The 13,334-nt window shown below is 49.0% G+C and overlaps 1 protein-coding gene across 1 annotated transcript; it reads right to left on the reverse strand.

The window, feature by feature from the left end:
- Nucleotides 1-11,249: 11,249 nt before the first annotated feature.
- RPP38 (ribonuclease P/MRP subunit p38) lies at nucleotides 11,250-13,334 on the reverse strand. Its single transcript, XM_085892631.1, has one exon. It carries the CDS (start codon nucleotides 13,248-13,250, stop codon nucleotides 12,480-12,482), a length of 771 nt encoding a protein of 256 aa, XP_085748757.1. The 5' UTR covers nucleotides 13,251-13,334; the 3' UTR covers nucleotides 11,250-12,479.

A 13,334-nucleotide genomic window follows, 5' to 3' on the forward strand; every position in this document is an offset into this window, starting at 1 on the left:
TGTGGTTCTGCAAAAGCGCATGCCTTAAAAGCAATGGCACGCAACATACAGTGATCCCCAGGCAGTTATTTCGTTAGTCTTCGTGCAGTCAGACCTTCCCCTCATGTATAATGGGTTAATTGGACGAAGTGTGTTTCGTGTGTCTAATAGCTAGGTCTACTAATTATATCTCTATCTTCCTTTCAGTTCTGATTTCCATCCAACCCTTTCCTTTTATCCATGATACAAATTGAAGCAGGCACCACATGCAGCAGCCTCCCTATGAGAGACTCACCACCAACACTTTGAAGGACGCGCATGGCACGTCCTTTCATTTGAATCTGCGCGCCGATTTACAATGGCGTCTCACCTTGTTCAACCTTCGCTCACCTCCTCGACCACCAACATCTCCCACACACAGGAAAAATCACCCCACGCCTCGACATCGATGCAATTTGCCACCAAACAAGCATGCTGTGCGGCCCAGGCCACTTGGACTTTGTGGTGCAGGGACGAGCTAAGCACTTCAACAGCACCAACCGCAGCTCACCGAGTGTGCCCCGAATGGGCATGCGAGACTGACACGACCCTCGTCCAGTCGCCAGAACACGGCCCGGGAGTTTGGTGCAGGGCTCCAGGCCGTGTCGCGCCGGATGTGCGAATGAGGCCGCTTCCGGCCCCAGGAGCCTGGCAGGGCGGGGCTGGGATCCAATGGAAGGGCACAAATCGGATGACGGCGCGTCACTTCAGGTCGTCGCCCCATCCTTCACCCGGGGCTTATAAAAGGTGGATCGCGAAGCTGTCTGCCCTCTCTCCTCTCTCTCCCTGCACTTCCTCGCCTGCTACTTCGCACTGTCTCCGCTTGTTTGCCGTGCCCACTTCTCCGCCTCTCTGCTCTGCCCTCTCTTCACTGCACTTCGTTGTCTGCCTGTCGCTGCATCTGCACTCGAGGTTGGTGTGTGACAGACGTTTTGCTGGACCAGTGCGGAGCACACGTTTCCACGAGCTCCGGCAAAGTGATCAAGCAAGAGATAATGCGCCGACTCTTAAGGTGGGATCGCTCAAGCGGAGCGTCCCCCAAAGCGTACTGGGTTGCGCGGTCGGCTGACTGTGCCAAGTATTGAGAGGCCGTTAGTTCTCATCGGCTCTCCTTCCTTCTGGCTAACTAATCTTCATCAGGTGTGTGTGTGTGTGTGTGTGTGTGTGTGTGTGTGTGTGTGTGTGTGTGTGTGTGTGTGTGTGTGTGTGTGTGTGCGCATGTGTGTGTGTGTGTAGCACCTGTCGTAGCATAAGTTAAAATTGTAGAAGATATAACGGGATATGTCTGCTCTGTGTCTGCTTTTGTAAATTGCTTACCTGTTGTTGCACCCCACAAATTCTTTGCTATCATTCTTGCTGTACATAATAATAAACCTCATTTAGGCCTAAGTCACATTTGCTCTACGGCGAGGATACGGTGGCCATACACCCTCTGAATTGACAAACGTGCGGCGGCCGCAGAGTTTCTGCGGTGGCCTCAGGGTGGCCCTACGCCGTTTGGCTATATTTTACAGGTCATAAGGTCGCCGTGGAATTACAATGCGGAGTTATAACTTTTTTTCATTTCTACGTTCGCAGTAGCAATTCGACAGCCGAAAAAAAAAAAACTGGGAAAAAATAAATAAATTAACCCATTCGTTACCGTACGTCTGGCTGCACTTTCGCCTTAGGGCCCCCCTGCGGTCGCCTTGCAGGCACTTTGAGGCTACCTTGCGTCTGCCTTGAAAATTCTATTGCAGCCGCAGGGCCCCCTTAAGGTCACCGTGTGACATCAAATCAAAGACCGTACGGCAACCCCACGTTTTCGGTCTCCACAATTTCTAAGACCTAGGCCTAAGTTACATTTGCTCTACGGCGAGGATACGGCGGCCGCACGCCCTCTGAATTGACAGAAACGTGCGGCGGCCGCAGAGTTTCTGAGGTGGCCTCAGGGTGGCCCTACGCCGTATGGCTATATTTTACAGGCCGTAAGGTCACCGTGGAATTATAACGCGGAGTTATAACTTTTTTCATTTCTACGTTCACCGTAGCAATTCGACAAGCCGAAAAAAAACAACTGGTAAAAACAAAAATAAAAAATTAACCCATTCGTTACCATCCGTCTGGCCGCACGTTCGCCTTAGGGCCCCCCTGCGGTCGCCTTGCGGGCACCTTGCGTCTGCCTTGAAAATTCTATGGCCGCCGCAGGAACGCCCTAAGGTCACCGTGCGACATCAAATCAAAGACCATATGGCAACCCCACGTTTTTGGTCTCCACAATTTATAAATACGCATTGCGGCTCACCGAAAAATAAAAACACATGTGACTGCTACATTGTGTGACCGTGGAAATACTGCAGCCGCCGTATAATTGCTAGTGGCCGTAGATTTTGGAGACCCCACGGCCGCCTTGACAAATGTGACTTAGGCCTAAATACGCCGTGTGGCTCCCCAAAAAATAAAAACATATGTGACTGCTACATTGTGTGACCGTGGAAATACTGCGGCCGCCGTATAATTGCTAGTGGCCGTAGATTTTGTAGACCCCACGGCCGCCGTGGCAAATGTGACCTCCGCCTTACTGTGCCACATACCTTTCCTCACTATTTGTAAATAAATGCTTGTGCAGAAATATTCACACTTCATTTTCATCTTTTCCTTCATTGGCCCAGCATGGTACGTATCCTTGCCGAGCCAGGACGTTATCCCCAACAATCTGTTTCCTAGCCAGTACGTCCTTGGCAGTTATGCTCGGCTGCATTTGATCCAGTAATGTAATCTGGTTTGAACAAGGCGTACCGATGGCGTGTCCCCCAGTAATTGTGTCACGTGACCATCTTAGGTAACCGGTTTCCATTGGATGGAGGACCCAAAGTCACATGATCGAGTTAGTGGCATCCACGGTCGATTAGCGACCCGCCGCGTCACGGAGTTATCCGTGTGCGACGGCCTGCGATTCCGGAGAGTCTGGTGGGAACCCGAGGTAGCTCCCCCCCCCGCCCCCCCCTCGTGAACTTCTCGCCCCGATAACTATATTATATATATATATATATATATATATATATATATATATATATATATATTGTTAAGGATTCAGCGGTGGCGGGATTCTCACTCGACTCTTGGCGCCACCCTCACCACCGCTGTCTCCGGGGTTTATAACGCCAGCTGGCTCGGCACAGGCCTCGGGTCACGCGTCTTCAATCGCGATACCAACGTACCCCTGGACCCTACCAGTTGGGGAAATAGACCCCGGTTACAGACTGGTTTTGTCAGATGCTGAGCGTTTTCTGCCAGTCTGTAACCATTTTGGTTTTATATACCAATCAAACGGATCGTTCCTCGACGCGACACAAATCAATCCATAGCGGCAACTTCATACGAATCAGCCAGATTTATTGGGGAACATCGGGAAACACAACACAAGCAAAACATTCACGACAATGTTATAATTAATCTATAACCCGTTCTTAACTTGGGAACTATGGATTACGGGTTTCAAGGGGGTCCCGACTGAGATATACCTTAAACAACATGCAGACACGACATAGACAACATGCAGACAAGACAGAGTACTTGGTGATGTTTCATCGACGAGAGGAAAGTGTCAAAAGCACGAATGTCGCTCGTAACAAGCGGATGTCCACGGATTCGAACCCCCAAGCTCGAGCACGCCGCGTGGCAAAATGGCGCTCGCCCTCCTTTGTCGCACCGCACGCGGCCTCCACGCACTCTGACCCCGCGTCAGGTCGACGACACAAGACCGTCAGATCAACGGTGGGCTCCAGCTGGTTTCTCACAAGGTCCAGCATACAAGTCCAGGCCTGGCCCGTTCACTAGGCCTCCTTTACGAAGCAGATCGCACACAGAAACAGCAGATCACGACTCCCACCAGTCGTCTCTCATCCATCCGAGAGCAGACAGACCTCCTGCAGTCCTTTCCCTGCCTTTCCTTCGGCCCTGGCTCGCTTCTCCAAGCCACAGAAGGCAGACCTGGCGCGCCCAGGTCCAGTTTCTCTCCCAGCAGAATCACCACGGTCTCTCCTTTGTTCGCTCGCTTCCAAGCCACTGGCTCCTCCCCTTAGTTTCACTTCCTATTTTGTTGCCACTCCCCCTCTCAGCGCTGGGCGGGGACTATTGGCCGGAGAGAGGAAGGAAGAAGAGGAAGCTCTCGATCCACCACCACTGCACAAACAAATAACAGCCTGTGACACCTCCCGACACACATGTAAGTCCATTTTACCGAACAGCCTGGCTAAACATGCATTTAATGGGGGATCTGGGCTAATCCTATATTTAGTAGCCTACGAAGGGCCATTTCCGTAAATATATATATATATATATATATATATATATATATATATATATATATATATATATATATATATATATATATATATATATATATATATATATATATATATATATATATATATATATATATATATATGTGTGTGTGTTACAGCCACGGGTATCACAAGTGTATTATGAGGGGGTTAATTCCAGCTTCTCCTCGGAAGAGCCGGCCCTGGGGCTACCGCTCACGATTAACTTTGTGGTACGGTGGGCTGCTTTACAACCACGAACGCCAATCAGTTAACCACGAGTTCCAGTGTACTCCGTCTAATTTTGCCGTTTAACTGGAGGTCACGTGGCCTCCTGAACGGGGACGTGACCTTGGCAAAGCACCAATCTTATCTTGATTAGATCTTAAGTAGGATGGCCAAGCATTTACCGCTGGTGCGTGCTGACTTTGACAGGTTAATTTGTTTGGGAATGACCTCCCAGTCTATCTAGGTTCGGACAATGGTGGATCAATGGAATTAAAGGACAAGCATGGACAATTTGAAAAGTCAACAAGGAATTTATTCATCAGGAAAAGATAAATAAACTGAAGAACTTTTTATTTTATAATGGACATCTCTCTGGCTGTTATCAGAGAACCACCTCACCGCCGTCGAGTCTGGCATTTCACTCAAGCCGACTGGCAGGGTCTCCGAGCAGCCATCAAACTTACAGACTGGTCTCCTATCACTACTTTCTCAAACATCAACTCATCCTGGGAATTCTTTCAAAGAAACTTGCTCTCCCTCATGCACAGATTTATCCCCTCTCGTGTTCAGTTGTCCTACCCTTCCTCCCGCCCTTGGTTTACTGAGCTTGTGGCGAGGCAGTTGTCCTGAAGCAACTTGCCTTTGCCTCATGGAAAGCAAACCCAACTGAGGGCAATTTCAGTTCTTTCCACAAAGCTCGGAACAAGTGTGTATCTACCCTCAGGAGAACCAGAAAACAACATCTTTCTCATGTCAAGTCTGAACTCTCAAACCTCTCTCCCTCCTCAAAATCCTGGTGGCGTTTAATCAAATATGTTTCTGGTGTATGTTCCCCCTCCATCCCCTCCCTTACCTCAAATGGCCGCACTGCTGATACCACACGTGATAAAGCTGAATGTCTAAACTCGGTGTTTGCAGCTAAATCTTGTGTCCTAAACCCATCACTTTCTCTACCCACTTTACCCAGTCGCACCCAACTGTCCCTGGACTCTGTATCCTTTTCTCCTGACAAGGTGGAGAGCTTGCTTTCAAACCTCGAGTCAGATTCTGCAACTGGTCCAGACGGCATCAGCCCACGTGTCCTCAAAGCTTGCTCTTCTGCTCTTGCTCACCCTCTCTCTGTTCTATTCACCCTCTCATTTGCCCAAGGTCATCTGCCATCTGCTTGGAAATCTGCGAACATCACTGCCCTGCATAAAAAAGGTGTAAAAACAGATCCCTATAACTACAGACCAATCAGCCTTCTCCCAATCATCAGCAAGGTGATGGAATCCATCATCGCTTCAGACATGAAATCCTTCCTCTTCTCCAATGGCTTGATTTCCAATCATCAATTTGGTTTCAGGCCAGGTCATTCTACCCTGGATATGCTGCTTCTGCTCTCCCATCAATGGATGGAGGTCCTCAATGCCAGACAGGAAATCCGAGCCGTATCCCTGGACATATCACGTGCTTTTGACACAGTCTGGCACCCTGCCCTACTCACCAAACTCTCTTCCCATGGTATTCAAGGCCATCTCCACTCATGGCTCGCAGACTTCCTCTCCTGTCGCAGTCAACGTGTGGCCCTAAATGGAGTTCTTTCATCCCCTCTTCCTGTGCAGGCTGGAGTTCCTCAAGGTAGCGTTCTGGGCCCTGTTCTTTTTCTGGTTTTCATCAATGATCTCTCCGACTCTCTGGAAAATCCTCTATTTATCTTTGCCGACGACTCCACCCTCTGCCGTACCATCTGTCATCCCTCAGACCGGCAAGCAGCAGCTTCTTCGCTCACTGCAGATCTGGATAAAATCACAAACTGGTCCAACACGTGGAACATGTCTTTCAATCCAGACAAATCTCACACTCTCACTATGTCTCTTCGAAAGGACCGTTTTGAAAACCCCCCCATCCACTTTCTCAACAATCCTCTGGAAGAAGTCTTTTCTTTCAAGCTTCTGGGTTTCACTATCTGCCATGACCTTTCCTGGGAAAGTCACATTTCCAACCTCTCCTCAAAAGCCAGTCGCCGACTGGGAATCCTCCGTTGTGCAAAGTCCTTCCTCGGCCCTCTTGAGCTCCTGACCATTTACAAAGCTTTTGTCCATAGTCTGATGGAGTACTGCTCTCCCCTCTGGGCTGGTGCTCCTGCCTCCCACCTTTCTCGGCTTCACGCTGTCGAAACCAGGGCATTTAAGATCATCGGCATCTCCCGCAATGAAGCTGAGTCTTTGGGCCTCTCACTCAATCACCGCAGGTTGGTCGGTGGTCTTTCTGTCTACTACCGACTCCTCTCCAGCCTTGCCCCCCCTGCTCTCTCTGCGATTTGTCCCCACCACATTTCCACAGGGCACTCAAGGTCCGCCAACAACCCACTTCTGGTAAAACTACCAAAATCACGAATCACTGCTCATCTTCACTCTTTCATTCCTATTTTTTCCCGCCTTTGGAATAAACTTCCTCACTCTATTCTTTCCCATTCTTCCCTCCAGGCTTTCAAAACAGCTGTTCACCACCACCTCTTATCTTCCCCCATCCAAATCCTCGATCTTTTCTACCCCCGATAATCCACCCAAGCCCACTTCCTTCAATTCCCCTGCTTTCCTTCCTGAAAGTCCCTGTAATGTCTACCTTCTCTTCGCCATGTTCCCCGTCCCATCCCCATCCCTCTCCCTTCCACAGTTCACCTAATGTGTCTGTTCCCCACTGTTTTGTCCCTTCCACTCCCGCACCTCTTGTTTCATGCCCCCTTGCTGTGAGTTGTGTGTTAGCTCTCATACGAGCCTCGACAATGTATACAAAAAAAAAAAAAATTATTTGTGGTTAAAATAGGTGAATTCAAATCAATCAAACGAATCTCAAGCAAATGAAGTATTAAACAGACATTGAGAGAAAAACAGACAAAGACCAGATGCTTATCACTATGCCTTACTTAACGATTAAACACGAGACAAGGGTACCCAGCAGATCATTCGAGGGGGTGGGGGGTGGTGGGGGAGAGAAATCCAGTCTTGGCTTACCAAGGAAGAAGTCGTCGTGCGTCAAATAAAACGTCCCCAAATGTGTGAGCATGCCCTGGTCCGTTGCCAGCACCCTGCTTTGCCGTGTAACCCGCAAACAGGCTTGAACACCAATCGACATCACGTCATCACCCCCAGGAACCAGGGACGCCAAGAATCAGGTCTATTGCAGAACCAGCAAGAATGGTCCAAACTTCACCCACTGTCAGGAGCTACCAGGAGCCACAACCAACGTACAGCTATAAGGAGCTGTGAGGCACTGAGGCTGTGAGGAGCTGTAAGGCACTGTGAGGAGCTGTAACCAGCTGTCACAAAAACTGTCTGTCGCCAGCTCACCAACCGACTGTCTGTTTGTCGCTAGCTCACCAACTGTCTTGACCGGAACTGACTGGAGCTGAAAATAACCGTCACCCAGCTGTCACAAAACTGTCAGAAAAACGGTCATCCTTCCTTTTTATAGGCAGCCAGTCTGAGCGGAGCCTCAAGCAGAAATCCACCTTGCCAATTGGCCCATCGTTGCACGTGACCAACCGTCAACCTCACGATCATTCCTTCCTCGTTCAGCCCGACACAAACAAGAGCCAGCCAGCATCCATAGAGCGGCCAAACGTTGATGGAAAAAGGTGGACGCCAACGTCGGTGAAAGAGATGGGTGTCGATCGTCAATGAAAGACAGGTGGGTGAGGTAAATGATTCACAGCCATATTTGACCGTCAGAATAACTGCTCAGGAAAAGCCCGCGGTGTACTTAATCAAATGTCCTGTTAATCAAAAGTGTAAATAAATCGTCCACCTCCAAGTCAATGTGTCCTGATGGAAAGGGGGTAGACGAGCCTCTTTTGGGCTGGTGGCTATCTCACGTGCATGAACGTGTTTGTCGTAAAGAGAAAAAGGCCATCCCATAAGAAAGGGAATCTATTATTTACCCTTCTCCAACGCATCAAAGTTAGAATCCCAGCAGACATGGGGATGGGTCCATCCTGGACATGCATTTCAGGAAATAACTGTCTGATATGTCTGAATAACTGTTTGTATGCATTAGTCGGATCTGATTCTGAAATCCATAGCGATTATATATGTATCGCTTATGTAATAGTTCGACAATTCTTACCCATCCCCATGTCGGTTTCTAAAATGATCAACCCATTCCACCCCATTTATTGATGTTTTTCCCTTTGGAATCTGTCCTTTGTGCTCTTTTTGTGTCCTTGGCCATTAAGTGCATGTCCAGACTGCAGAAGACTAAGAATCACAGTCACCATGGTTTGCTTTTGAGCTGTGGAGGGGCGGGGGTAAATATCAAGGTGGTGTTGTTCTGCCCTCCAGGACGACTGGCACCCAGTGGTGAGTGAGTGGGGAGGAGTGTAAGAAGTCATGGCGTGAGGTGGGGGCTGGAAACGATAAAGGCACGCACAGCGGGGAGGGGGGAATAGCAGTTGAGATGCCTGGAACCCATCTCAGGAGAAACCACTGGGAGTCTGCTCAAGCTGCCATCCACGCCGCTCCTTGTTTCTTTGCATCGGTTCCTACTGTGTCATACTGGGCACAATCAGTGTATTTGTGTTGTTCACCTCTATCTGTTGTCGATTTCTCATGAATGACTGAGGCCTTAAGTTCAATAATCAAGGTTTCCCTTCATTCGTTGGTATCAGGGTCATGTATTCAGTGAGTTAAGGGGTTTGCTTGTTGATGGTTGATTGCTTTTTGTGCATTCACTCCCCATGACCATTATCATGACTTTATTAAATACACCTGCTCTTGGGGGTGAATTGTGGTTGTGGTGGCTGCTTCTTTTTGTGGGTTTGGAGAACTCATTAAAGGAATAATTGGTCACAGTCTCTACACCACCTACATAGAAGATGGCATCACATGACTTGCTTGGCCTAATTTGATCAAGTCACGTGACACCTATCAGTTGACGCTACTTTTGGGCTCTCCCAATCTGTCCAGGAAGAGAGCATTCGGATGCAGATCTGACAAGGAAGGGGGGGGGGGGTCTTCAAAATCGTCGACCATTGAGGCCACTTTGAGGTGACCCATCTGATTCAAACTAGGCAACCGGGACGATTTTGAAAGCTAAAACAATATAAAACTCATTCCAACCACTCACTCATTCACTGATATACCAGGGGAGCGACTTGGTAGTGATTGGTTCACTTTTTAGCAATCCTGCAGGGGCACAATGTATGTCATGATGTACTTGCAAAATAATAAATAATAAAATGGGGGAAAAAATGTTTAGCCCCATAGAGGTGGGCAAGAAAGCTGAAATTTCACAAACTGCTGCAAATCAAGGTCAATATCCCAGGAAAAAAAAAAATCACACAACAATCGGAAAAATTCTGTAAAAGAAAAATCAGCCAGTGCAGACTCGCTCTGCTTATTGCAGGTCACGTGACCCAAGACAATGGACAAAGAAATGGAATGCTTCACAGAATATTGCCACGACGACAATTTACATATTCAGCTACGCTCGCCAAGCTTTTCATTTCGCTTTCAGCAGCGGTCGTGGAAGGTTGCGCAGTGAAGAACACGACCTTTTCTTCACTCAAAACAATGGAGCTTGCGCTCTATCTGGTTGCTAGGCAACAACAATGCGTGCCTCGTTTGCCTCTTATTCTAGAACTTTTGCCGTATTTGCATTAAAAATTACTCCAGCAATAAACTTTAAAATAGAGAGCTCATTCGACTCAGTAATTCTTGATGTCATCAAGTCTATTGTTGCTTGCAGAATGAAAGCACAAACCACTTAATCACAGATACATAAAGCTCTTTCACAAACATATCCACTTGTAATTATTGTCGGCACATAGGATGCACCCAAGTGGTTGCTTGCAGTGTGCAAGGATGTCCCACGAGTGTATAAACAGGTTTGTGCAGGGAACACGTGGTCTGCCAGTAACTTGTGGTGAAACTCCCAAAATCCAGAATCACTGCTCACCTCCACTCATTCGTTCCTCTTCCCCCCTCACCTGTAGAATCAACTTACTCAGTCTCTTCAATCTCATCCTTCTCTCCAAGGCTTCAAGACAGCTGTTTACCACCATTTCAGATCATCCTCCATCCATACACACATTTGTTTCTACCCTCGTTGACCCTCTTTCCAGGATTCCAGTTTTTCCTTCAACTTCTGCCGTTGAGTTTGCAGGTGAATGCATCTTGTTCACTCCCTTTGTGGGATGGCAGGATGGCTTAGAGGTATGCACAATCAGCTTCGAAGCAGTCTACCCTGGGTTTGAATCCCAACCCAGCTATAAGACCATCATCCCGGCGTTCGAAGGGCAGGGCGATTCATCAATGCGAGTGCTGAACGTCGGATGGTTGTGAAACGGGTGTCCCATCTGCCGGCATGAGTTGGAGAACGTTAAAGATCGCACGGTGTCGTTTGCAAAGACTACGCAAGTCATTGCTGGCACCCTGGAACAAATTACGAATCAGGATTTTTTTTTCCAGGTTTCCCCCCCCCCCCCCAAATGAGAATTTATTCCTGTTTATTAAATTTGACATATTATATTTCAGCCAACCCCGTGGGGAGAATTATTACCATTCTGGTTAAAGAGATCCAGCAAGCACATCGATCTATCGTCTGTACATAGAAAAACACGTCAGTGGATCAAAAACTAACTTGTTATACAAAAATAAAAGGACTCTCTAAAATGAGTGGAAAATGGCAACAACACCACTCAAATAATGATTAGACAGATATACTTTGTGTTTTAATTAACGTGACCACCAAATTAACCCAACAGGAATGTTGTCATTGACCACACAAGACAATCCATGTCTCCCTGGGGGTTGTTGCATCCACTCTTCGACTCCGAAGGGTGACTTCCATTGAATAAAGAGACTGTGGGCAGACTTTGCAACCAGGAACACCTCCCAAAGGTGTCCCAAGCCGGTTCAGAGCGGTGGTCTTCTGGATCACGTACCGCTGGCATAAAGGCTGTTCCGCGTTCACTCCACAAGGAATTCTTCCATTTTGAGAGTGGAAATTATCTCTATTATAATACCAAGCTTGCACACTAAAAACTCGGCTCGCCGTCACACGATCCCTAAGAAATTGCTGTGGCACTTAGCGGACATGCCGACAATGTTTGGGAAGTCTTGGCGTTCCATAGTACCACTTGCATTTTGCACAATGCGTATTTTTCTCATTCCCCGTGTAGGTCTGTCGTCTGCTACCAGCCATGTTGTACTGCTATCCCGCGCATGTGCACGGGTATCGCTAGTTTGGTTTATTCCTTTCAATTTCCCATTAAATGTACGCAATTGCCCCATGCTCGTGCATCGTGGAGAAAGGATTGGCACCATAGAAAAACAATATGGCATAACAACCAGCTTCAGATTATGGGACCCCCCCCCCTCCCCAAATCACAAAACTCCTGACACTGCACATATAAAAATAAATCATCCTCAATTATAACATGCTCGCAATGTTGCAAAAACTTGTACAAGGCGTCCCTCAACTCAAGTTGGGAGCGTTTGGCACACTCGCCATGCTTGCCAAGTGCAGGTGGGTGAGTCAGAGCAGGTATTTGCAATTTGGGCACGGCGTCGGCGATAACTCACCGACTAATGCTCGAACACCAGACAACCGGCTTAACATCCATCCGATGGACAACACCTTTCGCAGTTGAACTTCATGCACTTGAAGCAGCAATCTGACGGTCGACAATCAGGTTGGGATTTGAACTCGGACGAGGCACCTCGAAAGGAAGGAAGCTGCACCACCATGCTGCCACTTTCAACGGAAAAAATAAATAAATAAAGGGGTACGTACACATTGGCAATTGGCATGACTGGAAGGTTGCCTGGGTATGGATGGGTGATTGTGGTGTCTATCGGGGGTGGGGTGGAGCGGGGTCTTCAGAATTGAACACAGAACGTCATCATATCAAGAATACAAATAATTATTATTTATTCGACACTACCGCTACATTTTCTTATTCTTAACCTTATTGGCTTTCTTCATTTTCTTTTTATTCGCCTTGCTCGGGTTGGGAATGCTGCGCAGGACTCGCGTTGGCTGCAATCCCGACCCCTCGGGTCGAAGCCCCTCGTGAGACCCCTCCAAGCTCGCAGCCCCTTCGGCTCGAGGGTCGAGCAACCAGGGCACGCAGAGCGACGGCAGCAGCGTCGTGATCGCCTGCATCGTGTCGGCAAACATCACGCAGTCCCTGCGAAACCCCAGGGCGAGTACGGAGCGCAAGGAGAGCACCGCGGCGGTCCGTGCGCCCAGGCCTCGCAAACGGGCCGCGGGAACGGACCTGGACACGCAGAGCAGGAGGACGTGCCGGCTCATGATGGGGAAGCGAGCGCTCGCACACATCAACACGAGCCCCAGCGAGTCCCGCTCCAGCGCACGGAGCACCTCGTTGGTCCCGACGGCCAGTTCACTGCGAGCGGTGCGCGAGCTCCAGCCGCTTGGCTCCCCGTCCTCGTCCTCGTCCTCGTCCTCGTCCTGGGCCTCGGTCGTCGTGCCGGCGTCGTCCTTCTTCCGTGACCGCGCTCGATTTAGCCATTGTCGGGGGTCGGCCCGTTTCCGATGCAGCAAGGCCTCAGTCAGGCCCGTGGTCAACAGATCGGTCACAGCCTCTGTGATGGAATTCGAGAGTTTGGGCCACTTGGCTTTGAACGGCTCGTCGAGCGAGAACCGTACTCGGACACGGCGACGTAGCGCTTTACGTCCTCCAATTGAAGCCATAAACAAGGCTTGTCCGACGCGACGGCGACGACGGAACAAACCGGAACCCCCTCACCACACGTCACGTGCCTCAGCTGCTCCCCG

This window comes from Eptatretus burgeri, chromosome 8, assembly GCF_056783735.1.
Source record: "Eptatretus burgeri isolate ZD-2024b chromosome 8, Ebu_testis_v1, whole genome shotgun sequence".
NCBI classification, from domain to species: Eukaryota; Metazoa; Chordata; class Myxini; order Myxiniformes; family Myxinidae; genus Eptatretus; species Eptatretus burgeri.

What these genes read in the sequence shown, in the direction of transcription:
- RPP38 (XM_085892631.1), bottom strand. Translation starts at nt 13,250, where the DNA reads ATGGCTTCAATTGGAGGACGTAAAGCGCTACGTCGCCGTGTCCGAGTA.